The sequence below is a fragment of the Opisthorchis viverrini genome (assembly GCF_000715545.1).
Source record: "Opisthorchis viverrini unplaced genomic scaffold opera_v5_36, whole genome shotgun sequence".
Taxonomy (NCBI): domain Eukaryota; kingdom Metazoa; phylum Platyhelminthes; class Trematoda; order Opisthorchiida; family Opisthorchiidae; genus Opisthorchis; species Opisthorchis viverrini.
This window is the reverse complement of record NW_008751692.1, coordinates 1587990-1615939: the sequence shown is the minus strand read 5'-3', so window position 1 is coordinate 1615939 and position 27950 is coordinate 1587990. Positions and strand designations below refer to the sequence as shown.

The 27950-nt window shown below is 45.6% G+C and overlaps 1 protein-coding gene across 1 annotated transcript in view; it reads left to right on the top strand.

Moving 5' to 3' along the window:
* Positions 1-27950, top strand: part of T265_02799 (hypothetical protein) — a gene marked incomplete at both ends in the record, with an annotated part of 58089 nt that overhangs the window by 7979 nt on the left and 22160 nt on the right. The window contains 15 exons of the mRNA XM_009167124.1: positions 1351-1727; positions 1809-2079; positions 3083-3452; positions 3541-3854; positions 4167-4346; positions 4864-5250; positions 5462-5761; positions 6270-6544; positions 6728-7115; positions 8703-8864; positions 10396-11016; positions 14363-14700; positions 19422-19605; positions 21582-21737; positions 23992-24330. Of these exons, the coding sequence (XP_009165388.1) occupies positions 1351-1727; positions 1809-2079; positions 3083-3452; positions 3541-3854; positions 4167-4346; positions 4864-5250; positions 5462-5761; positions 6270-6544; positions 6728-7115; positions 8703-8864; positions 10396-11016; positions 14363-14700; positions 19422-19605; positions 21582-21737; positions 23992-24330 (4662 nt within the window). The remainder of the gene's footprint in view (positions 1-1350; positions 1728-1808; positions 2080-3082; positions 3453-3540; positions 3855-4166; positions 4347-4863; positions 5251-5461; positions 5762-6269; positions 6545-6727; positions 7116-8702; positions 8865-10395; positions 11017-14362; positions 14701-19421; positions 19606-21581; positions 21738-23991; positions 24331-27950) is intronic.

Below are 27950 nucleotides of genomic sequence, written 5' to 3'. Positions count from 1 at the left end.
GTTTACACATCACTACTGTGTTAAGGCATCGATCCAGTCAAACGGAAACCGCTATTAACCCGCAGCAATATGACAACAGTGCTGGTGAAATACTATTTTCACATCTGATGGTGGTCCCCCACAAAGCAGTTACCTCCAATTCATGACGCCATCACTCTGCTTTATCAGGCAAACAAAACAATTTAACGCCATCAAATTGATTGGGCCGTCGCCTCAGGTGCTCGACTGTAATTTGCTTATTCCGCTCCCTGAACGAAAATGTACCTGGCCGCTACAGCTGTACTTTAGTACATGATTTACAGTTAAATAGCTAGCTAGCTGGCTGACTGACCTTTTTCGCGTGACTTGACCGGTAGAACTAGGTCAGTGGCAGGAGGCACTGTCACCGTAATACTTCGGGTGTCTACTCTGCTTCGGGAAGCAGGTGTTATATATTCGGTCCTAGGGGGTTGCTGTCGGAGGAGGGGGGAATAATAGAAAAATCCCGTACCACGAAAATGGTCTCTAAAATAGGTCTCTTAGGAAGTTGTGTCAGGCGGAAATCCACACTAATCTCGCAGTCAGGTGCTGCTACGGCTGAGAAGTGTGTCCCGCGCAAAACCCCCCAAAAGTTAGGGACGCTTGCCGGTCCGGTATCAAGCCGATTGGTCGGAAATCTGGACCCAACAGCCAACCATTATCTACTATTGGCCAAATGCCGGTTGCCAATGGCGCATCCAGAAGGCGTCAGAATTTCCAGAAAGTTGTCGCTTCCTACACTATATATATGGAGCGTTGTACAATCGTTTTTTACTTCGTTTTGGGCCCTAATATACCTTCTGCACCTTTGGTGGTTGTTTTGACGTGAATGCTAGCTTGGGAAGCTTAGACCGAGAACTAAGCTGGAGAAAATATCGTTACTACAAGTTGTGTATCACTCAATTCAGTGTTGCAGCATTTTAATCGAGAATACTTGTTTGCACATCTATCCATGTGAGACCAAATTATCTTCGTCCGTGAAACCTAGTCATAATTGTCTGGTCCCACAGAACATTGTCTTATGACCCCCTGTTTTGTACTTCATAGCCTTTGCATAACGGCTTTTTCCCTGAGAAGCAACAGTAGCAATAAAACATCGCTCCCTAAGCATGGTGAAACACAATCAGAACCAGTCATTGACAGTGTTGACTTGTCCGCCCCCACGGCTATTTATAGCAATGTATTTCGGTGTGTTGCCTCCAAAGCTTTTCAATGGCATGAGCGAGCACCACGTTTTTCGCCTCAGGGTAGTGACAGCTGATTGAATTTGAGGTGACATTATTGTCAGAACGGATTACAACACAAATCTCGTTACTCCTTTTCCTTAAACAGACTTCCGAAAGTACCACACCCATAGATAATTGGTCCCTACCCACCCGGGTCGATTCAAATTCACGACAGACAGCCCAGTACTACCATCCTCGAGTTCCTACTTTAGGTCTTCTGGACGAACGCATAGTGCGTTTGTCTGGTTGGGCTACACGTGCAACTGTACTGACGGCGTCTGGGAAGTTGGCAACCTGGATTGACGAGAGCCTCCTGCGTTTGTTGCCCGTGAACACCACTCAACCAAACTCTGTCTCAAAACTCTTAAGTTTTGAACACCGGGCCACAGCCTTTCATGAACTGCGGGACGAGAACATTGTCGAACTTCATACTGCACCATTGATAACCGTTGTTCGTTGTCACTCTGGAGCGGCATACTGGTGGTGAGTTCTACATTCTGTTGCTAAAAGTTCCATGTCACGTTCATATTGGTGACATCTNGTTCTTTGTATTTACTCCTTCAGGGGCATCTACCCTCCCTATCTAAGACAACGTACCATTGAAAAATCTAGACAGCATAGATCAAATGTATCTCGAAGCGGCAACACTGGTACCAAACCGATGAGGCAATCTGCTCCCAATCGATCTAACACTGATGCAGTGGTTCCGGTTTTTCAAACCCATTTCCGCCCAACATCTCTGGAAGTAGTACCTGGGGCATTCGTGCGCATGAAAAGTGCACCCATTTTCCACGCTGGAGCCGTGGGATTCACAGTAGTGGGTGGAGTCCCGAAGGTAAAAATTAATTATCCATGATACCAGTTCTCCTGGTTGAGTTGATGTTTGAAGGTATTCTTTCTTTTTATTGTAAGGTTTTATCTGAGTGAATTGATGTGAATGTATGTCAGTGAAGTATGATGTGGGGCAATCAGACAACACGGAACCCAAGTTAAAACTAGCGTTCCACATGCTGGGAACACTGTTAGTTAATGGTCATGCGAACTCAGATTGTACGATTATTTGCTCCAATCAGTACTGCCATCAACGACTTCGAACAAATGTAGATTGAGCGACCAAAAGCGCACATATTTGAACGTCCAACGAAGCTTGACAAGAGCTAGAGGTAGTGTTGTTCATATAGTAGCCCTCGGTTTTGCACCAGTAAACTGATATTCTTGAGTGAATCGAATCTTTTTTTATCGATTTCTGGAAACGCAAAACCTGTGTTATCACACTAGTGATGATGGATCAGGGATATTGGTTACTCTTCCTTCTGGTAGTTGTCAGGGTAACCTGCGTAAGTTGTTCGCGTATAGGACTGTCGACTGCAAGGGGTAGCATGATCCAGACAAATCTCTTGGGAAGCTATCCGCACAAACCCAAGTGTTTTTTGCTCAATAATCCCGTCGTGCATCCACACTGTCTCCATTTTGTACTTCGTATCCATCGTCTTCGCCATCACCATCATTCGCAGCAGCACTGCATAACTACCCCCAACCGTATCAATTTATTCAGATAAATCCCCATAATAAAGACAATGGCAAACTCGTACGAGAACGGGGCCTATTACCAACTTACCACAAACATCCAAAACGCCCAATTTTTGGGCTTAGGGTTTCATTATTGCGTACAATGAAGACGACAAGCGAAACAGTGAACGATAAACATGTGGCACGGGATCCTATATATCAGCAAGGTGATAATCATTCTTCAATTTCCAGATGAGCTGTCTCCTACTCCTTTCCAGCGCTTTTTAACCTTGGCTCTACATTTTGTGTGTGCTCTTTTGTTCTACGAGGTCGGTACGTTGCTTGAAGACGCCTGGAGAATAACTGATGTATGTCGATTCCGTGTCAATCCTGCCCAAGGAGCTCCTTCGGGTATACAACAACTAGATGGTGTATCTGGTCAGACCACATCTGTTACTACCGATGATCCGGTTCAACATGCTCTTACGTGTCCTCACGCCTTGGCTGCCGCTAGCGCAAGTCCCTATGCTACCCAGTCGACAGGTGGATCGAACGCGGCCTTCGCTACTGCAGCATCTCCAAATCCTTCCTTATCAGAACCACAAACCTCATTCCACGAAATGCCACCACCACCGTCCCCTGCTTCGTCAACTTGCAGTGACCAGTCCGGACCTGTGCGTGTTAGTCCAGGAACTTTCAGTACGTTCGATCTGGCAATTTCATGCTCTTAAGTCCATTTTTCTCTTCGAAATCAATCTTATCTTTTTTTGCCCCTTACTTTTGTTAGAGAGGAAAAAGATATCCAGCACCTCCAGTGATCGGGGGGACCGTGGCGCCAGTGACAACGAAAGTAGTAGTCGAAGCACCCGAGGACGTTCCGCCGACCGGGAACTCATCAGCTATGTATCAACAAGCGCCAGACGCCAGGCCAGTTCAGTCGAAGCTGGCAACGACTTGGTCCATAAGATACAACTGACTGCTGTGACAGTCGAGGAGGATTGGTGTCTCAGTGAAGTCATATTTGTGGAGGATGGTCGTACACAGCCTGTTGGAATTGTTTTGAAAGTCGATGGCAATATTGCAGCGGTCCGCTTTCTGAAGGTAACTATGATATCCGTCTGCTTTCCAAGTGAAACCAAGAAACGAAGATATTTAATTTATTTAAGGCCCAGCTCCTATTGTTTTCTGTGAAGTCAACCCGGTTTACTGCCCATTGTGTCGTTACCTCCCAGCCACATATTTACCATGTTGATGCTCTATTTTAATACATGACCTGTTTAGGTCATTGTTATACAAGTGTTATCGAAATTCACTAGCGTAATTGCCCAGATATGCTTATAACCATTGAAATTCCCCAATTGGAGCCTTACCTACTTAATCTCTGCTGCAACAAAACCCTTTTTTCAACCACAGGATCAGGAACGAGCTTGTCTTGCTTCCAACTGCCCCTACTCACCGGTGTGCAGCCTCGTTCATAGCATCATCAACACCGGATCTCAGAACCATGCTTCGTCGACCAACAATAGTCCGGCTCTACCGTTAGTTTCGCCCATATCCACCGCAGCTTTTCCTGACCCGATGGCATGGGTCAACGTAAGTGTTTTTGATATCCAGGGTTTTATGGGAATCGTCTTTAGGTGATCGTCCTTGATGTAATATGGCTGCATTGCAGCACCTACTCGCTGCCTTGCGGCTTTTTATCTACGTTTGGGTGCCCTGGCGGTGTTCTAGCCCGCTTACAATCACGAATTTCACGTCTGGAATACTTGCTACTGCACCACTTACCGCGTTGTGCCGTCAGCTAGGTCGCCTTACGTGTGTTCAAGTGGGAAAATTTCTGTCGGCATACGTGGTGACCCTTGATGTCTATTCTTGGTTACTGTTTTTCCTCTTCGTTCCTTGACCATGGGTTCGACCGAATGCCTTTGGTTTCGATAGGCCACTTTGCTTGCTCGCAAAACTCCTCTGAAAACTTTTTGCCCTAGTTTAGGTAGAATTCAGTTAGACTCGTCTACTTACTGAAATCGGGAGATTAAATGTAACGTGGAACGATTCCTCTTTCGTCGTTTGTTTAAGTAAAAAAGTTTATGGTACACATTTCCCTTTTCAGGATTGTCGACTTCTACGCAAAGATGACCTGGCCGTCGTAAAATACGCTGACTCCTCCCGCGTCCCTGAATTCGTACAGAAAACACCCAGGCGACTCTTCGCCTACCCTCATATCCCCCGAAGTTCATCGGATTCGAAATCTGCATCTGCTAGGACATTGCCCCCTGTTTCCACGCAGCCCAAGGTGCTTACGATTGCGCCCGAAAATAATCGTGTTCATGTTATTGCTGAATATTCAATTGGCAGTGGTCAACAGCAACTGGTATATCATATTTACAACTTATCTGGAAGATTGGTTGCCCATCACAAGCTCCACTTGCCGATTTCTGGAATTCAATCATCATCGGAACTGTCTGAACCCATCGTCAATTTGACATGCCCTGCCGAGGTGAGCTGGCATTTCTATGCAGTTGAGTGTTTTCACTTCATCCTAGGAAAATACTGAACAGACACTTTTACTTTGGTCTTGCCACCTATTCGACTTTTTATACGCAAATATGATTATTTACTTGTTCAAGTGACTGGTGTTGTCTATTTGACTTATTATGTTCATCTTTGGTTCAGTGTTTTGAGTTGTGGGTTGTTTTTTTCTCACCCAGCCCCCGTTCTTGCTGCGCGATTCGACTGGACTAGTCTACCCGTTCATTCCTCCAAACCGATCAGGTGGAAATCAGGAAGCTGTTTGCCGAAATTTATTGCTCGACTTACCACCAGTACAGTGCGCTGCCTTCTCCTGGCTTCACCTGGGACGGCATTTGAGTTCTTCGGGCCGGCAGGGTTCTAAGGTGCAGTCTGAGCAACAACAATCCTCAGGTTGTTTGTTGGGTCTCATCGTAGTTCGGGATCTTACTTTGATGCAACATGTGCTTCGCGCAAATGACAGTCAAGTCGAACGTTTGGTGAGTTCGCGAGACAGATCCTGTCTGCTGGCTTCGACGAATGCTGAAGCTGTCTGTTGGCTTCTATTCAAATCCATATTTCGTACTGTTGGCTTTTTTGTTAGGTTCTGTTTCAACGCTTCCACCCAATCGATTAGTCTCTAGTGATTCATTAGGCACTGGTCATATATCGTTTGTCAGATAGCCATGCTTAGTTAACACCAGATATTTTCGGTAAAGTGACCCCCTACACAACCCCTTGGGCTGCGTACAATTCGTAATTGAGATGACTCCAAAACAACCAATGGCTTAGACTTTCGGCCTAGCAAGTAAAACGCCTTCTTCAACTCCTTTAGGTCGGTCTGCAGAGTGAGGACCAATATCTGTGGATACTTTTTCATTTTGGAGGATCGGCACTGTTAAAGCATTAACTAATTTGCGCTAACTGAGGAAACTAGATAAGCTATCGTTGATGCAGTTGCTTGCTAAATCTTCCTTCTTGCTTTTTGACGATTGTTCAAACTTTTAGTTGTCTACCGACTGTGAAATGTCGGCGGAAGTTAACAGGCGATTGGCCTCGGAATTGGTGGACGGTCAGCGTAACTTAATACACATGGCCGTGACGATGTGTACGCCACTTTCCAACCGCGAAACCAGTCCTGAGTGGAATACAAAGCTGGAATCCATCTTGGCTGAAACCGTCGTTTTCCATCCTCTTACCGATGTACCCACACCGAAAGGTCATGATCCTGACAAGCACTCTCCGGTTTCTTCCAACGTTACTTTGGCGCGCCCAACGTTCTGGTAAGTACGCTGAGACGCTGTTGGAGCTAACCCCGTTACAACAGATGTCCTTGGTCCTGAGAAGGTTCACTGTATGTTGATTCACTGCCCTCCCCATCCAGGTTGCCGTGTAGCTTTTTAAGTTGTTAACTTTACTGCCCAGTGTGCTCATTTTAATAATAGTGTTGTACGTGCTTGTTTCAGGTCTTCGATGGCTCGGTCTACGAATAATTCTGGCTCCCTCAGTATGCACGAACTCTTCATTCGGTCATCGATCGCTGCTGCTGCAGTTGCCGCTGCTGCATCAGCTTCCGCTACTACCGTAGGTAACTCACGCAATGAGGACCGCGAACCCCGTCCACAGGTGGCCAACGGCACCAATTTTTGGCATCTTCCACCTGTCCGCAAGGACGAGCTAACACGTCGTGTTGCTTCGTATAGGATTGTGCGCCTACTGCTTGAGAGCTGTCAACTTCGTCCTCATCTATTGAGTTTACTGACCGCAAGAAATACCGAGAACTTGACACCTTTCATGCTCGCTATCAAATACCGAGCCTATCATGTGGCCTGGTTCTTGTATAGAACCATACAGGTGAGTTGTGGCTCCACTTGTCTACTGTAAGATGTTCGCGCCATCGTCATATAATACACAGGATTTGTGGAGTTTCTTCCGTCTCTTCCTGCCGTGCGTTTATCTGTTGTAATTTATTTACTGTACACAGCGTTTCTACAGCTCAACCATTCGTGTTCACTCAGTGATCTGGCATCTGCCTTCGAGTTGCCTATCGCCCCGAACTACGTCGACGGACTCTGGCGCGCAATGTCTAGGGTCACATATAGTTTGCGCTCAGCCGCATATGAAGCCAACTGATCTGAACCCGAGGGAACAAGATCGGAGAATGATCAGATGTCACATGTCCAAGCTGGCGGTTCATGATTGTCACTTCAAATGGGCACACCTGAATAGGTTGGCACCATAGTGAGTGCAAAAGGTCATCTGGTGGCCCTCGACGCTTCCCCGGTTTGCACATGGCCAATTAATGCCAGTAATCATTCAGCTAAGTCTACAACGATGGTCACAGGGACAGCCCTTGCTGCCCTTTGGGTGCATACCACCACTCAGACCAATAGGAGACTTCACTGTTTCGTCAGTGAGTGACAATGGTTCGGGTTTCCGACTAATCCGTTTGTTTCCACTACTTACAGTTATTTTGTATGGATTGCGCTGTACTTCACTGCCACAGTGTAGCCCCTTTGAGGAAGTCCCGTTCACGGCTTTTTCGCGTCAGAAGCGTTCTGACCAAATTGAGTAGACAGAAATCTGTTGATGGTTCGTCGATGATCCATCTAGGGGAGCTGGTGAAACCCTGATTGCATGCCAACGACGGCAAGAACGTAAATCAGCTCTGGTGGATTGGACAGATGAGATTGCTCTCAAACTCCTGGTTGCAATCACCCATCATCTGTTTTTCGCATGTTCCATGCTGCCTTGCGCTTGGTTGTTCAAAGGCTAGCGGTGCACATCCGATCGAAAGCTTGGTGGCTTTAGGGACGTTACCCGTAGCAAATCCTCATGTAATTCCAATGATAATGTCTTAAACATGAATGGAATTATATTTTGTATTGTGCTTGACTACATTAACATTTCATGCATCTTTTTATAAATAACCTGCTCTTACAATGAAAATTCTACAGCAGTGGAGCGTCAGTGTTCACATCGAAATTGCTGTTTCTGATGATGATGATGATGATGATGATGATGATGATGATAATGACTGAAGATTCGAGTGCTAAGTTTACAACGAGGCGAGATTCGTTCACTCATGCACTCTTGTGCCAGTATGCCGAATTTCTTAGTGCACATAGTGACGATTTCTCACTTCTAGAGTCAGTCTTTCATTGATTGTTCAGTTCCATTTCACCTTTGTGGATTTCACCGGTTGCATGGATGCACTTTGGCTTGTTGTGTTCACTAGATCTTATGAAACTGGTTTTCTGGAAGCCAATTTGTAGGGCCCTGTCCTCAGAAGCCAGATTCGCGGACAGAGTATATTATCATACGTTGATCGTTATCCACCAGAGTTAATATGCTCGTCCGTTTTTCTTTAACTTGGTACATAGGACTGACACTGATCTGAGATCTACCGCAAACTAATATCACTATTGCTATTGCTTTTAGTCGTTTATCACCTCTACTTCGGAGTCTGGAGAATTCTCATCGGCGCCTTACAAGGAATTCCTGTTTCCTTATGATTCCCACCCTGACGATTCCCCTCTGTTTTTGCTGTGTTATAATGACACTTGTAGCTTCACATGGACTGGCCCTGAACATATCCGACAGGTTAGTTGTACCCCTGATCATGCATCGGTATCTTTCTACTACACGTGTTATATACTTACCTCTCCATACTTTCGTGGTTTATGTAGAAAATAGTGATCACTAATCCTTACTGCCGCTGTTCGCGCGGCTAATTCGGTTATCTACAGTGCACCTATATTCTCAACTCAATGCTTCTTTCCCCTTGATGTGATGTTCTTAATGCGCACTATGAGTTGTCACAGTTTCAGCGCTAGTGCGACAAACACTTTCAACTTGGGTTGTGATGAGTATCACCAACCCGATCTATTCTAGTCAGCTTCAACCGTTGGCAGATCGTAGTCAGTTATGATAAGGACGACCACAGCCTGTATATCTCCCATATTTTCAATGGAATAGGTATCAACTTGAAGAGGACGGGAAGATTAGGTGGGTTACAACTGTCCGGAGCTGTCCGCTTCTGATGACGTACAAATAGCCCAGGAACTTCTATCACTCTAGGATATTCCAGAAAGTTCACTGAGTTCCTTAGTTTTGGGAAATTAATTTCGTGATGGTGGTACCCTTTCCAGTGTGACGGAATTCAATCACATTACCGCTTGTCAAATAGAAGAAAATTGCGACTACGTGTATACGCGTATTTACCACCATGAGTGGGATTAGATCAGGATATTGTTTGTGGATACCAAATGCTTAAGCAGTTCCTGTATGTTCATCATCATCACCATCATCATCAATCATCAAAGGAGCAGCAACATCAGTGTTGACATTGATGTTTCACCCGTATTTAAATGGATGTAGTCAGTTATGATAAGGACGACCACAGCCTGTATATCTCCCATATTTTCAATGGAATAGGTATCAACTTGAAGAGGACGGGAAGATTAGGTGGGTTACAACTGTCCGGAGCTGTCCGCTTCTGATGACGTACAAATAGCCCAGGAACTTCTATCACTCTAGGATATTCCAGAAAGTTCACTGAGTTCCTTAGTTTTGGGAAATTAATTTCGTGATGGTGGTACCCTTTCCAGTGTGACGGAATTCAATCACATTACCGCTTGTCAAATAGAAGAAAATTGCGACTACGTGTATACGCGTATTTACCACCATGAGTGGGATTAGATCAGGATATTGTTTGTGGATACCAAATGCTTAAGCAGTTCCTGTATGTTCATCATCATCACCATCATCATCAATCATCAAAGGAGCAGCAACATCAGTGTTGACATTGATGTTTCACCCGTATGTTAAATGGATGTGTGAAATCACAGGGGATGACATACCACCTGTATCGTCAGTATGGGCACAACCATTCAAAGGAAAAGTGTGGTTTTTGCTAACTGAGCAGCTCCAACGGCAACCTACCCCAGGTGCTTAATGTTGTCACTTTAGATCGGCCAATACTGATGTGTTTTCCAGAAACCGAATGTGCGATTAAGAGGAACGCTTCCCCTTAGGAGCCGAACTTGGAAATTTCTGTAAGGGAGAATGCAACAGGTAACTAAGGTTGGTTTTTTCCCAGTCTTAATGTTTCATACTTTTCGTGCTTTATCAGGATATTTTCGAATGTCGAACATGCGGCTTAATGGATTCACTCTGTTGTTGCACTGAATGTGCTCGTGTATGCCATCGAGGTCACGACTGTCGGCTCAAGCGGACGTCCCCGACAGCTTACTGCGATTGTTGGGAGAAATGTCGTTGTCAAAGCCTAATTGCTGGTGCTCAGGCACCTCGTCATGAGCTGTTTTATCGTCTGCTCAACGATACTAATTTGATCAGCGTTATCAACTCTAAAAATGAACACTTGCTGCTATTCCTGGTCAAATGTGTGGAAAGACAGCTACGTGAGCAAAAACAGCATAGACCATCCAGACGTCACATCACCTCATTAACCTCCCGATCCTCTACCGGTGCCACTGGATCGGCCACTTCAACCGCGCCCTCCGTACCGGTTACGCAGCCATCCGGTTGGGATTTGTCAGGAAATGTTCAGAGCAACCCGACGCCAGAGGAACCTGAGCATGATCTGGATCCTCCGAGGTTTGTACGCGATGCATTGGAACTGGCTCTGGACTGTCCCAAGGCAGTCGAGAGCATTTTGTTAATGGATATACATCCACATTATGAGGAGAGTTGTCGTCGGACAGCGACATCAACTACACTAGATGAAGAAAACGTAAGTTTTTACACAGCGGTTTTTCTCGTAATTTGTGGTTGGTTAAGACATATGTCGCGTAACGTCTGCTGTCGCTGGACGGGCTCGTTGATGGAAATGACCCACTCACGCTCCCTTTGTGTTCGGGTGGTTAACCTCAGTCCTGCACACCACTACAGGCGTAGTGGATTTCGTTGAATAGTTGATGGAGTGAACCAAAAACCGCTGGAGATGTCCAAGCTGACTGGATCACGTAGCGTTCATAACCCACCGTCGACCCATAGCTCTCAGCCACTTTCATGTCATGCTTACCAAATTCAGCTGTTAAGAGACTTCCGTTCCCATAATTCTAAAAGAGGCAATAAACCTTCGGAATATCCCATCTAAAATACAAACAGGTTTCATATCCGATTAAATATGTCCACCCCCTGTAAACAAGTGGGTAATCTGTCGTAAAATTTGTTTGAGCTATTTAGGTTGGTGAACACACCCGGAAAATTGGGTATCAACACTTATCCAAACCTTCAAAAGGTTACGGGGACATTGTGTGACGTTAGCCTGATAGCTGTGGCTTCCGTGGTGCTCCTTGGTCTGGTCTCTTGCAGGTTAGTTGTGCACAAAGATCCGTGGAAGTCAGTCTGGACTTCTTGAAAACATGAGTACAAGTATACATAGTGTGAACGAAAATAGACGCATGGAGAGGGACTTGAATCACTGTTCTAGAAATTGAAAGTGAGAAGCAAATTACACCAATGTCCTTAGGGATATATGGGTGATATTGCCACCAAGCCCACTCACGAATGGCATCTACGGTTAGCTGTTATTCTATTATGGAGATATGGGACTAATCAGCCGTGAATTTCAGGTGCAAAATCGTGGAGTGTGCCTGTCTCCGGCAACTCACTCAATAAAGCACTCACCCGGTAGCTCAGCGATGCAAATTCATCCCCAGACGTCTCTTTCGGTTCATGCCAAGTGTACTTGGATTATCGAATTCCCGTCTGCTATCCACCAAACTGGGTTTTGCTCGGTGAGAGAGAGTGTATGGATCGCATTTTACTGCCCGACAGATTCTGAAACAGTGACGCTAATTACGGCACCTAACTGCTTTTTGTCATCGGCCACCATGGGAATGTCTTTGGTACCAAGGTATTCCCAGAATTTCACCTCCAGTCGTAGTTACATGATGGCCTTTGATAACCCCATATATAGTGTCAGACAAGCCTTCCTCTATTTTCCTTTCTCTTCGTTGTCGAGACGATCATGTAAGACGCCCTTTTAGCTCCTGTGAGAGCGAGATGGCTCAGTGGTTACAGCGGGAATTTACTGACCGGAAGTCCGTGGTTCGAACCCGACCTCTGCAACTCGACTTTCCCTGCCTAGGCTTGGGCAACCTGGCAGTATCCCAGCCCTCGTGCTTCGTTGTGGTCGCATAGCAGGCAGGCACCGAAAGGGTGCTACAGCTAAATGATTTCTATTTTTTCCTGCGAGGTCGAAATGTTCCCATGGCGTACACAGTTATCGATCACGGATACGACATAACTGTTCTTGAACCTGCCCCATCGAAGTGCAAACAGTGACAAATGTAATTTCGTTGTGCGCGTCGTACCTTGAAAGTGTCAGCCTGGGTGGTTGTATCGATCTCGGTGATGTAGCTAAAGACGGCATTGCTATCCAGATCGGGAGGACCAGGGCGGCTTTTGCCAGCTTGGAGCGTTTGTGACGTAGACGTTGCATTAGCTTATCTGTCAATGGTCGAGTTTACAACACTACTAGCATCGCTTCGAGATGCTAAATTGAAAAAAAAACCCAGTGTTTTACCGTCGGTGTTTTTAGAGTATTGCCCGAATCTGGGGATGATATCGGATCAGCAATGCTGAACTGCGCCGCACGGTCTTCGGAGGAAACACGATAGATAGTTGATGCTACTTCGTGAATTGCTCTGGCTTGGTCACGTGCCTTGAATGCCAGTCGACCGACTTCCTCGAATAACCCTCCACACCATTTTCTGGATAATAGAAACGAAGAAGGACAGGGTTCAGCAATGACTTTGCAATGAAGTACGAAAGTCAACAAACTCTTCTGTGCTGGTATTCCTGCATGGGGAGCTCAAGACGGGACACGACAGCGGTCGTATGCATTGTCAGGTATGGTTTAGTCGCACGCCCAATGGTGCTCATGCATCCAAGTTATCACCAACACAGCTTCCCCTCCCGACCAAGCCAAATACCTTAAATGGATTCACTCCAAAGATATCAGTCATTGTCTTCACTGCGTAGCCGTCGACTCTTATACTCCAGATTATCAGCGAACGCAACTCTGTCAACTATTACAACTGTTCATGTACACGGTTTGTAGTTAATGATTTTTCGATACCATTTCACTTTCATCTCATTAGATTGCCATCCAAGCCGTGGAGAGATCTCACATTGCATTTTGAGCAACCCACCTTTCTCATAGTAGCAGAGCACATTGCAGATGAAGGTAGCGTTTTAATTAACAGGCCGTCAACGAAAAGGGCCTGGCTTTGTTTTGCATTGTATGTACCCGATGAGGCAAGTCTCCAGAGAAGAAATATTGAGCTTTTGCTCCTTGAATAGCGTGAGGGTGCATGTCCGCTTAGGAAACCTATGTTAAAACGAAACATGGATATAAACGGTGCACTATCGAACATCGCACCTGTTGTCCAGCAAGCACGCGGGTTGTATTTCAGTTCGACTGATGGCCACTGCCCAGATATATTCCCATATTGGCTGCTCGGTCTGAGACAGTGGATAGGTTTCAAGCGCAGTTGTCTACATTAGCGTGAAATGCAGATTGCATATACTCTTCAGCTCATTCGCCTAAAAGACATCCAGTTGGACCAAGTGACGAATGTGGTTCGGTAAGAGGTATAATATGCTTAGATACCATGTCTCTACCGAGGCAGTTCTTCGACTTAGCGGAAAGTGTTCATTGGCCTTCGTTTGAATGAGTGGGCTGTCTGCTAGTCTTATGGTGATTTTAAGGATAAGCCATGACCTAGTAAGGGTCCGAAAGGTTTAGGTGCTGTCATTGCAATTAATATTTTCTTATTATGATGCATCGATCGAGTTAATATGTAGTGGCAAGCACTTCCAACATTAAGCTTCACCGCACAGTACATCCGAAAAGTTCGGTTGCTTGAATTCTGGGTTTGAAGTTCAACAATGTAGCTGTAGCTGTAGCTCGGTAAGTTGGTGAGTGTGCAAGACGCGAAACCTGGTTGATAAGGCTGTAAACGCATATCACGCTTTTATCTTCTGAGGACATGAATCTGCTATAATTTTCCTGTTACACATGAGTTCTGACTTCCCGTTAACTATTACTCCATTTGCGACATTTTCAGATACTGTTCACACAAGGCAGTGCTGCGCAGTTGGACGAATTTGTGTTCACTTTGGTTTGTAAATGCCCTTCTGAGCTTGTGGACATTTTACTTATCACAATCAATCGCCAAATGACCGCAGATGTTTCCTCCGACGGGCCGGTTGTCGACAGGCTCGTATCGATGGATACGGAGTGTTTTGAATTTGGAACTCATCTTCCTGGACTTTCGCCTCGCCTATTTTCAGGGCAATCGACTGGAAGAATGCGGCAGGCTGCAGGTCGGTTCGTTCGCGCTGTTGCTAGGATCTACACGGGTCTGTCATTGGAGCTTACGGCTGATCATAAGAAGAAAAAGAGGTAATTGTTACGAACCATTTTTAATGGCATTGACTCAAACCATTCAAACTGCTTACTGATAGCTACCTCATATTTACACTTCGCTTGCTGGTCGGTTAGGTATACCTTCATTTATCAAATGTTCTTCTGGATGCTTCAGTTCGTTGTTCATGGGATTGAATCTTACCGAGGTCGTCGGGAATAGTCCGTTTGTTGAACACCTTTCTTTGCGTTTAGCGGTAATACTTTCACCGTCGTTTTGAAGATCTGAGCAAGGTACCACCTGGACGAACTTCCCCGTTTTTCACAGACAGTGCTCCTTTTTTGGTGCCTGGCTTGAGATACAGCTACTTAGTAAGTAGGTTTTTTGGGGTAACGGTACATCGGCCTGATGTGTTCCTGGAAGTTGACCGAAAAGGACCTTGTTTCTTACCAGGGGAATCTCGTTCGTAAACGGCAATTCTGGTCGCTCTGTGGGTACTTCATTAGATGTTCAGATGTGCCCACAATCTGAATAGCACTGGCACTCGGAATCGGCCTTTCGATGTTCGCAGTGATTACTAAACGGAGCGTTAATAATTTGACAATTGTAGCCCGAGTTTATCTTCAGTGGAAAGCTCATTTGGTGTACTGGGGGACGGGTTTTCAAATATTAATCACTATTGGCCACTAGTGTCTGAACCATCGCTCAGAAAAATAAACAAAAATAATCACTTACCAACCTCAAAAGATCTTATTCACCTTGCAGCCCTAAATGTCCATACTTTATGTCCACTTAGAGAACAGGAATCTCTTACTGAAACATTGCTTTCCCTCTCTGTCGATGTATACTTTGTCTCCGAAACACGCATACAAGACCTTACTTCAGCCGTGCACCTCAAGCCGCTCAGGACGAGCTCAGATGTTCCACATTTCACTCTTCGGGTATCCGGTTATCTTGACGTAATGGCTCGTGGTACCTACTATGTAGGACTTGCACACAGTCCCAAAGCTGAAAGCACCTTACTGGACATGGTTCCAGTAAACAGTCGTCTTTGCGCTGTGCGGTTGTCTGGCTCAATTAAGATCAATGCAGGTTGATGGGGTGAACGGTGTTTATTTGGCGTACCAGCGTATGCCCCGACAGACTGCAGTTCTGAGACCGAGGACGGTTTCCTCAATATCTGTCGTGACTGCTTCTATCAACAAGACGGATATAGTAATCCTTGCAGTTTATACGAATGCCCAAGTTCGGTGATTAAGTCCGGAAGGTTAGGTAGCTGATTTGGAGTTGATACTGAGCGTACGGATAATGGGGAGCGGCCTCCTCAGTTGTGTAGATCATCGTCTATTCGTTTCCAGTACAAACAGCCAACACAAACGTTCGTATCAAGTTACTTGGAGGCCACCTACCATAAGACAGTTGTGCACTCATTTGGACTATCATTTGGCTATCAGGTACCGATGGAGAACCTCAGCCAAGAATTGTCGTTCCTTCTGGTGTATGCAGCTTGACTCTCATCATGCCATTGTACGGGTCAGGCTATCACTTTGTTTACCGACAGCATTACGCGTGCGAAAGCCGAGCCGTTTCATTCATCAACTCCGACAAGTTTCAGTTGATAAAGAGTATCGGTCTGACCTGGTTAGAAGACTACTAGAAGCACACAGTGATGCAGATAAAAATTGCCTAAACGCTGAATAGAAGCGGGTTGAAGAAGCTATGCTCTCAGCTTTCAGAACAGCCTGTCCAAGCCATCTGACTCGACCAAATGAACACGATATCGACGAGATCAGTTGATCTCATTGCGGCCAGAAAGGCCATACCAGCGACTGGCCACTGTGGTGGCTCACGCAGATCGCTCAAACATTAGGTAGTCAGGAACTTGAAGAGTGATAGAAAAACGCTTATGGACTTCGAAAGCCAATTGATAGAGAAAGTTTTCGCTGCAGCCCCACACTATCTCATCTGATTCGATCAACCGGCCAAAAGAAGACAAGTCTCGGCGAAACGGCATGCGAAAAGGACGGAACAGCAATTGACTCCTTTGATCGTCGTCTTGAACGACTTAAAAAAACAGTTCAGCTGGTTTCCTTCATCACAACCACTGTAAGAACCCAGCGGGCGTGGATGGAACATCGACCTTTGCCCGCCATCAACAACAGAAATCCAGCGTGAGACATCAATCGTCAAGCACGACAAGACGCCTGCCGCGGATGGTCTGTCTTCCAGTGGTGTAAGACAAGAATACCTTTTTTCTACCTTTCCTCTTCAACTTCGTTATTTGTGTGCCGCTTGAAGTTTCTCTGCCTGTCTCTGAAACCTCTTAAGTCAAAATGCTCCCGGGACATTCCCCCACAGACACTGAGTATGCTCTTCTTGGTCCAGATCCTTCAAAAATGCAAAGCATTTTCAATAACCTGAATAACTCTGGCGCGCGGTCATGCATGCGTTCCACTCCTGTAATGTGTAAAGTGCTGCTACCAGACTGGGTTGGATCAAACCCAAACCTCATGCTTGCAGACGAGTTAGTCTATGTGGTGGATAAACTTGTTTACCTAAGCAGCGGTATAAGTTGGGGTGGAGTGGCTGGGGATGAGATTTCTTCTCGGATCAGGAAAGCCAGGGCATCATTTGCCATCCTCCGGAACCTATGGCGCCGACGTTGCCTGTCTGTCAAGGACAGAGTATACACTGCGGCGGTGCGATTCATAATGTTTTATGGATCAGAGACATGGCCTCTACGCGCAAAGGACATACGAAAAATGCCAGTGTTTGACCATCTGTGTCTGGGATGGATTGGTCCGGTCCATTGGAGAACATCGGATTAGTAATGCTAAGGTAAACGAGATGGTTTTAGGAATAAGGAACTCTCCCGCGATAGATGAATTACTAACGCTTCATAATTGACACTGGTTAGGACGTGTACTTCGGATGCCAGAAGATCGTTTGCTTCGCAGAGCTGTTTTCGCTTGGCCCTGTGTTGTGTGCTGTCCACCAGGATGTGGACATTGTATGATCTGGCAATGGAGTATGAAGACACTTACCAGTAAACTGCCGCCCCCTTGGATGGGGACCCGGGAACTCTACTCACCAGTGGTTGGTGGCCCAATCGCGCATTCAGTGCCGTTCACGCATCAAAGGTATCGCGTTCAATAATTTGCTACCCGAACTATTTAATCGCTCCCAAGGCTTGGCTGTGTCCAACTGTCCCACTTTCCGGTAATCGAAACTGTAGCAGCTTGAGCCATTGTGCCTATTCACGCGGTTTATGGCTGATAAATTGAGAATCGTAGAATGGTGGTCTCACGTTTTGGCATGAGCTCCACACCTGCAAAGTTTAGTATGCTGTTGTAAGACCGGGTGGTTTCCAACCCTGATATTATGCCTGCAAATGAGCCTATTGGGGTAGCAAGAAAATTTATCTAACTGGGCAGCTGTATCAGTCACAGTGGTCTCGCCAAAGATTATATTTCCATTCTTATTGGGAAGGCCAGGGTTTACAATGCTGCTGTGCACTCCATATTATTATACGGGTCAGAAACCTGGTCGCTGCTTACTGAGGACATCAGGATCTTTCGGTTTCTGAACATCGATGTATTTAGAGCATTGCTCGAGTCTGGTGGGAACACCGAACTAGTAATGCTAAGGTCGAATGGTTTTCTAAAAAAATAATTCGCCCATAATGGATGAACTGATCACAATCCATAGGTTGCTTTGGCTTAATTACGTGCTGCTATATCAGTCGACCGATTTGCTCGAAGTGCTCTTTTCACACAATCACGCAAAGAGAGAAAACGAACCATGGGAGGTCAAACAATGACTTGACTGCGAAGTATGAAAGCCACTACCAGCAAACTCAGTTGCACTGGCCACTATCGTCTCTCTGGGTAGGGACCCCGAGACGACGAATGGTAATGGCTAGAGACATTGTCAGACATGGCCCAGTCGCGCCCTCAGTGGCGCTCGTGCATCCAAGCTGTCGCCTTCAATGCACAACTCTCCTCCAGACCTCCTTATTGAAAAGTCTACTGATAACCCTATATGTACGCATCAGTTAAATCGGCTACCACCTCCAGTGTGTAGCCATCCACCCCACCTCCGCCGTTCGTCGATGAATGAAACCGTAGCAACTAGAATCACTATATGGCAAGTACGCGGTTTTTACAGCTAATGATGATGATGAAAGGATTATTTCACCTTGGGTTGTATTTGTCCTGGCAACCCAACACGTGACCGTCTAGGTATTTCGACAGTTATTCATGTACAGCCTTACAACCACGAGGGAAGAAAGCTTAGTAGAGTTTGAAAATAAAAGGGAATGGTAGGGACCTATTATATATTCTTCAGGAAAATGATCAAGGTTAAGGAGGGCGTTAAAGTAAGTACACATCAGCATCATATCGAAGTAAGGTGTCATCAGCGAGATCGAAGCCACCCAGTGATATTCGTTTCCTGTACCAAACCAAAATACGTTACCTTGAACAAGAGAGTATAGCTTGCCGCAAGTTACCAGAATTTAACACCCATGTGATATACTCACTCCACTTTTTCCGCTTCATGCCCAAGCCATGAATCACGACAGATGAACGATTTGCTTCCATTGGTGATCCCCTTGTAAGGTTGAGTCCTTCGAAGAGCATAAAAGCCTGTTCGCTCACCTAGAGGAACTGAATTGATTTGAGCTTTCTTGATGTGTTACGGATAGAAAGTCGACCACATTGATATATAATATATCTTTCACGCTTCTTGTTCACTTCAGTCGCCTCTTGCTAACACAGCCAGCCCCACTAGACGTATGCCGGCATATTTTCAGTCTCTTGGCCCCTGTAACACTCGCAGAACTGCCTACTATTGCAATGGGTTTGTTAACACCTTTGCGAACTGGAACCCTACGTCCAAGCGTGACTTTTTCCCTCGTCACCCAATCGGGAGATGCGATACAGGTAAGCGATTAATTGGTCTATAATCTTCTAATAGCTTCTTTACATCCTCTAGTTATAAAAATAAGCTCCATTTATCGCATTTTTGAGTTCAGATAGCAACAAGCGCTGAGTGATTTAGTTACGATTGAACTGTTCTTTCATGCTCCGCTTAGTTTCTTTGAGTCTGTGCAGACCGAAAGTGAGGCCTCACCTTTGCTAGAGATTATTTCCTGGGCGTTCTACAGTATGGGTCCCCAGAGTTCCGAGCCGTTCATAATCATCATCAAGGACAGCAACATCAGTTTTGGTACTGATGCTTCATTGCCGTACTTCGCATCGCTTTTTAATCGTTTTGAATGAGGCAAACGGTCGGCATGTTCATCAGCGTCACGTGCGGCTCGTGGATACATGTGGAGCGCGTGTGCGATAGAACATTTCCGTGATGAACCTTTGACAGGCTTAGTCTTAGAAAGCCACACGACAACATTATTCAGAAGAATGTGCACTCCAGTTCTTGCTAACAACGGACGTTGCCGTGGACCCTTAGAGAAGTGGCCTTTTGCAGTTCTCTGAATAAATACTCATTCTATGCCGGTACACCTCGATTGCTAATCCCATAATTAGCGTTACCTAACAATGATTCATTCCGGCCAAACCTAGTCCTGTTCAGGTTTTAGTTAGATTTGTTGTATCCAGCAATGAGGGGCGGTCTTTGTTCCTTTTCCCTTCAATGTATCCGCTGATCTAGATACTGCGCCATTGACACGTATGCGGAGATCATGAAATCTGTGGAACGAGCAGATCGAATTCTTCTTCCTACAATTTGGAACTTTGGCTTAGAATATCCAATCTCATTCGATCAGCTTCGAGATGCAGCGTGTGCTGCTAAGTGCTGACAAAATAAGGGTTAGAAATCTGGGTTGAGTAGTGGGGGTATAGCGCTCAGAGCGAAACCAGACTCTGCTACAACTTGTGGGTTGTGCGGGGTTTGTGCTTATCTGCGCTACACGGTTAAGCAGCGGTGTTGCACTGGCGTTTACGTCATTGATGATGCTAACGCATCATCATCATCATCATCAATGACAGCAACATCAGTGTTGGCACTGATGCTTCACTGCCGTGAAGCACGCTAACGCGTGGAATTGGAATTATATTACGTTCGAGATAATGTCAAAAAGGCACCCAGGCCGCTTTACACCATTCTGTTTTAACTGGCTTCGGGTTGCGTGTGTTGCTTGGCCTCCGCTGTGGACCTGTTTCGGCCCAGCAGCTTCATTTCATACTTTCAAATTTTGTTTTTGGAGCCTACCAGAGAGGGTCCTTTATCCGCATCATTTGCTTCTTATTCGGCTACAAAAGCACGTAAGATCTTATCGGTACTGTATCCTCAGAAAGTCAAGCTAGACTTCGCACAGATGGTTCAGCTGCCTTTCCAGGACCCAGGTGTTTTTGGTAATGCCAGACAACATGAACTGCTTCATCCAAGCACTATGGCAGCAAGTCCTATCGTACGCAGATCGCACTGCACAGCCAAGTCCACGAACGCGCTGGTAAACATCATAGCTAAGTGGCACGACGACAAAGTGGGTAGTAACCTGGACTTGGGTGTCCGCTTGGAGCCTAGTACGACCACTACTGGTTGTGTTCGAAGGACCTGAATTTAAAAGTACATGTCTGCTTTCCATAGATTGCAGGAGTAATCCTCTGAAAAGGCCTGGCAAATTAGTTTACCAGCTATCGTTTCGAATCACTTTACGAATGCACTACCAGTTCGCACGTACATACCAGTGTTCCGTGGTTCCGCGTAAATAGCATAGGTTTACATTTGATTGGCTGCTTGGAGCTGCTCGATATTTGTATGGCAGCTATACGACGGACATCTTTCGCACTCGGTTTATCAAATTTGACAACTGACCTCGAATTTCGCAATTAAGAGCCATTTTCAGCTTTCTTTTGTTGCAAAGTCTATATCACTAGTGTTACCCTTATTGTTACAGGGCCTCGAGCATTTGTTTGTCTCGGAAAGGAACACTTCGACGCGACGTCAGCTTCTTGAGGCTACCGATTTATCTCGTTCCACTGACACTGCGTCTCTTCCCTTGGGCGCCGCAGAATGGCGCAATCGTCTCGTTCGCAGTGTTGACGATAGGCGGGTATGTGTTTGCCTGGTGTTTATATCCGATTACGATCAAGTATCGAGATGCGCCGAAATAATTTTTTTATACAACGAGGGCTTCGTCTACGTATTCCCATGTTTTCGGCCTTGGTCCGATTTTCCTTTAACAAACAACATAACCAGTACATTTGCCCATGTAGGTACCAGCATCAGGATGGAACACTGTTTATTTTGGTCTGTCGAATTTCCTTATTCGACTTGGCGAATTCTGTTCAGATTATAGCTGATTTCCATTTGCGCACCCTGTCGCTGCACCTAACATTATCGGACCAACGGACTGAAATTTGCGCCTAACGCAGCGACCCATCACTAGAGAGTGCATCGACAAGAACTGTCTCTTCTGCGAGATCCAGTCGCATGTGCCGGAAATTCTTCGCTTATGTTTTCTCACAAAAGCCAAAACTTAACCATCTATTTTTCGCTTCCTTTGACGACGCAGTGAATTCTCAGTCATCCCATGGATGCGGTGCAGTTTTACTGGAACAACTTACTCAAGTGGATGCTTCAACGGCACATGACCAATCTGGACGTTGTCTACGAAGTAGAACGAAATCAAATAGCTGTATTCAGTGACAGATTTCAGTGTTTTACGTCTGTCCAATTTATCGATATATTTATCGCACCCTTCTGTATAGCTTAAAACACTATCATTGTATGTAGTGTATACATGTAAGGGGAGAGATGTCTCAATGGTCAGGGCGCGAGTTTTCTGACCGGATGGTTCGTAATTCGAACTGGACCTCTGCATCTCGACTTCTGCTGTTTAGGTTTAGGCAACCTGGTACCCAGCCCTCATGCTTTTTTAGGTGGCATGGCAGTTGAGCACCGAGAGGGTGCTACAGCTGGACGTTTTTTTGTATGGAGCAAACACCGACATAATCACTGCTATTGACTACTCGCATAACAATCGGGTATCAATAGTCGCTTGTAGAGTGCTCATCACTTCTTTAAAACCGCTTTAGATTCAAGTAGATAGCTTCGGTTTCGATTGATCGTGGGGTAGGTGGCAGATGATGAAAAAGCCTAGACTACTGGACTATTTACAAGGGGCTTTCGGGTAACTGAGTGTGATTCATATGTGGGGTTATCACCTAAGCTGTTGCTCTTTTCAACCTCAGCTATGAATCCACCGCATAGCGTGTCAAAAATTCTGCGCGCAAGCACCTATTCGGTAATCTCACCTCAGCTGTTGCATACAACTTGCTGAACGTGAAAGCCCTTTAGGCGCACAAATCTTCACATAAGTCTCGTAATTCTCCAATACGGTACATCGTCAAACGTCAATACACAATCTTCAAACCGACTGTGGCCTCCAAAGCATCACTGACCTCAGTTTACCCATCTTTATGATCCGTAAGTAGATAACAATGTCAGCCGAAACCACAGTACCTAAGTGCAGTCTGGTCCAAAGTATTTTCCCTACCAAAACGAAATAGGCTGAAGTTCATGCGGGTTCGACTTCGTTTTTGTGTAGTGATCTGTAATCCTACCCAGAGGCTTGGAGTGATGAACCACATTAGACTACAGATTGGGCTGATGGTATCTCCTCGGACTGCAGCACAAGCTCTCCCTTGGTTTCCGTCTGCCTTAAATTTACATTTGGCTTCGGATTCGACGAGATCGATCGCTCAGGGTGTAAAAAACAGTCTAGTCTACGTCGTTTTAGGAGACATCTGAGGAGGTAGTCCTATTGAACAAACTGTCATGTACATATTTAAGCTTATTTTGTTTAAGCAACAGTGGAAATTGTGGCAGCTTCATGTACTAGTTATGCATATACATTTAAATGCGGAACAGTTACTCAGGGGAAAGAAAAGCCTGTTTCTTGAAAATGTTTTCTCGCGCAAAAATCTATGATGTCCATTCCTCTAAACTCTGACTAGTCAAACCATTCTCTTGGTTGATTGAGACTTGGATGATCTGCTGATATATGAAAGTCCTACCGTGTTTGCAACGAAGTCTTGTACACGCGATTGATTTGTCTGTGGTTTCACTCCCTGTCTATGGACATAGTGATGTTTGTGGCATCATGCAGCGACAGCTCAGACACCGATAGTTTTTGGGGTTGCTTTTTGTGAACACTGCTGCTATTTGAGCGCCATACTAGCCAAGTCATGCCTGGTTGCGTAGGATTTGTTTCTGAGCCCTAACCTCCTCCCTATTAATTCAAATTAATCTAGCTTGTCGGCGTGATATCCATTAAGCTATTCTCACACCTTATTACGTTTTAGGAACAGTCCGCCGATGCCCATCCACCACTCGCACAATCGAATATACCGGTTACGTACTCTGAGCACGTGTCTCTCACTATTCCAGTATCCCACCATACTGTTGTGTCGACTTTGAATGTTGACTTATCACTGCCAGCAGTTGGCAGCTCTTCCGCCGGTGATATTTCGGAACTACGTGATACGCATTCAGATGTTCCCGAAACGCGCCCTGTCCCTACTCCGTCACCACCTATGTCTGCGCCTATTGGGGATCCATCAGTGCTTACTCGCCAAATGCAATCCACCATTTGTGATATCGACAAAGATTCTTATGCGGTAGATGAAAATGTAATGAATCAGGTAAATCGTAACGATACCGTTTTCGGATGACTTACTTCTCGTATATCGGCTTTCATCCTTAGGTTATATTGTTAGTTCATTTTCTTGAGGATTGGTATTCGTGCTCTCATCGACTTGGCAAGGTACTGCTCAGTGATTCCCTTATCCATATGTGATTCCTCCCACTGGTCTACTTCTTTTTAGCGTTTTGATTCATCCTGGTTATCGTAGGACATCTTGTATGCGCTCTTCTCTAGTAAGCCACTGCCACGTTGGCAGTTGTTCTAGCTTGTCTCACAAAAACGAACATTTGCAACCTGTCGGTGAGATTCAAAAGCCAGTATACAAATAAGTCAGACCTTATTAGCAATCAACACGTAACACCTCTGGTTGACCCTGGATGCTAATTTAGTCATCTCTGTACAACTCGTCATTCATATTTTGTTTCCGTAGAGCTTTTCAGCATAACTACACTGCTAGTGTGCATATATCCTGTTTTCTGCTGATTGAGTATTTCGGTTTTCTTGAAGTGCTTCCTCCAAGTTTCGTTGTTGTATCTTTTTACCCACAATACATCACTACCAGCAACGTAGATCCCCGTAGTTGAAGATGCCCAGCGAAAGATTTGTACATCATTGTTCCAAAAAACTTCATGTTGCAAAGTGCATCAGTGTCCTACTCGTCATCGGATCTCGAATACGGTGCCTTTTACTCAACACGCCGATTTTATTCCCACATACTGCGGCCTGCAGCTGCTGTGTTGAGGTTGTCCCCTACCAAATTTGGGGTCGAAGCTGTCAACCTATCGAACCGGAGAAATAAGTTCACCAAACAGCAATAACCTTCTCTGATGAGGATGGTACAGAGTTGACGCGAATGCTCCTGACAGGAACTTGTGTGCACCACTCACATTTTTACTGCTGCTATGCAGGCTTGGGTGACCTGGAAGCTTCCACTCTTAGAGGACAAAGGCTGAGTAATTTGATTTTTTTGGCGAAATGGCTCAGTGGTTAGCGCGTGAATTTAGTGACCGGAAGATCCGTGGTTCGAGCCCGACCTCTGCCTCTCGACTTGTGTAGGCTTGGACTACCTGGCAGTATCCCAGCCCTCGGGCTTCCTTTGGGAGGCATGGCAGATAGGCAACGATTATTATTATTCTTTAATTTGATTTTTGCTTCCCTCTGTGGGGTGTGATTGAAGTGAATGCATGCATTTTGTTGGACTGCTCCAGGGCTTTTTATTTTTAGTGTTACAGACCCTTTTCGCTCCGAATCGACGGAATTTCTGTCCAGACAACCGTGAAAATCGACCAAACCCGCGTTAAGCGAGTGTTAGTTGTCAGAAATCAGAATGCCCTATGACAAACAATCGTGATTTTGAAAACGTTTGCTTAACAATCTACAGAGTTTTTTCATAGTCTCTGGCAATTAGGAAGGCTGCCAAACGTTTCGAGGCCCACCGAATAGCTTAGGTTGATGATCCAATTCGTACCCCGCGTACTGCTGCGAGACGTCCTTTGGGGGGGGGGTATAGCTGTGCAGTAAGGTCTTTCCTCCAGATTACCAACATGTCCATTGTCAAGACAGTCAGATCCCTGAAGACTCCCAGAATACCCAAAACCTACTGAAACCCTCAACTCTACTAAACACCGACCAGACAGCCGTGAATCAAAGTTAGACAGTGCGAGTTAGCCTTGAACGAAGCTCACAGTGGCCTTTCAATATATAGCGTGACGCCGTTGTACTTTCGCGCTCGCTGGTTGCAATAATGCTGTTATGTTCTTTATCAGCGAGTCTTTGAACCGGGACCAGACATTGGAGTGGGAATAGCAATCAGAAACAGTGACTCTTGCTTATTCCGCACGCGCTGATCGCCTGGCTGTTCACCTTGACCGCCGTTGGGTATTCAGTACGGCCGGTATACAACTAAAGTCTAACAAGTTTCCGTGTGGCTCCAAACGCTCAGGGGGCGAAATAACTCAGTGCTTAGAGTGCGAATCTACTGACCGGAAGGTCCATGGTTCGAACTTGAACTCTGAATCTCGACTTCTCCTCTTTAGGCTTGGCGAACCTTGGAAAGTCTTCAGAGCCGTAATGTTTAAATTGTTGATGGTGAGGACCTTGTCGATCTAGGGTACGTAGATGACATCGCCCCCATCTTTGAAGACCAAGGCCAAGCTCAAGCCCTGTTGAGTAAACTGACCACCGTCATGCCATCTTTCGGCATGCACCTTGCATTTTCCAAGTGCAAAGTCATGCTTCATAACGTGCAGCCTCTGAAGATGCCTCTTACAATTTAAGGAGAATCACTAGGGTTCGTAGAGAATTTTACATACCTCTTAGTTGTATCATCTTTGACGGAAGTGTGTCTGATGAAATCAGTGTGCGAATCTCAAAGGCCAGAGTCAGGTTTGCTAATTTGCGTCAAGTGTGACGTTAAAACGGCGTATTACTGGGTATCATGGGTCGTGTGTTCCAGGATATGGTAAAGGCTGTACTGTTGGATGGTTGCGAAACACGGCCACTGCAGACTGGTGTTTTGAAGCGTCTTCAGAGTTTTGACGATGGATGTCTCAGAAGCGTTTCTGGCGTCGTATGGCATCAACGGATTCGTAACGAGGTGATCAAAAAACTAATATTTGATTGTACAATACATACTTTAATCGGGATCATCATCATTATCAACTGTGAGAACCGCGTACTTGTACAGTAGTTGTAGCTGCCACAGTGACCAGTGATTTGGGGAGGTGAGGTAGGTAGCTGCGCATTGGAGGCGGGGGTTGGTAAATTGCGTAAATACAGGACTGTTAATGGGCTGGTGGGAATTGGGAAAGGAGCTATGCGTTGAAGACAATAGCTTGGATGCACGAACGCAATTGGAGAACACCCAGCACCATCAACTGCGGTGGCCCGGTCATATGCTACGCATGCGGAAACACCGGCCAGCGAGACGAACGCTGTTCTCCGTGCTTCATTCAGAATGGTGGAAACAGCGTGGTGAACAACGTATGACTTCGCGGAAAATACAAAGGGGTTGGGTGTTCTTCTTTCAGTGCGTCTTCCAGAATAAGGTCTCCTTAACCCCTCCTGCACTTGACTGGAGACACTGCAGGAAATGGTGGCTGACACGTAAGACTAATTTTCGTAGAATCACGAAAATCCGTGCACCGAACTTTAGGCAGAGGAACTTATGAAGGTTTAATCAAAACGCTGCTCCCGGGGACAGCTTAGGAGTTTTGATGTCAAAGGGTAAAGGAGGGTACTTACGTTGAACGTTATTGAGGAATCTAAAGGAACGTTTTATTATTCAAGAAGGAAAGTGGAAATTGCTGTTCTGCAGACTCGACATCGAGTTTGGTACGTAAGACATCTCAAATCAGTTTTAAAGGATGTGTTTTGGTTTCTCAGGTCTCCTCATTCTTCGATGCGTAATGCTTTGTTTGTTGAAGGGATCCGAAAAGTAGTGCATATTGAGATGATATCGTCGTGAAGAACGATTCATCCAGAACGCTATCTTTTCCTGGTTGGTCTTATTAGAACAAATATGGAAAATCTCAGTGGTCTCTAGCCGTTATACAGTTGATTTCGTCTTTACTGAAATTTTTGATTTTCATTATCTAAGTTCCTTTCGTGTATGTGTTG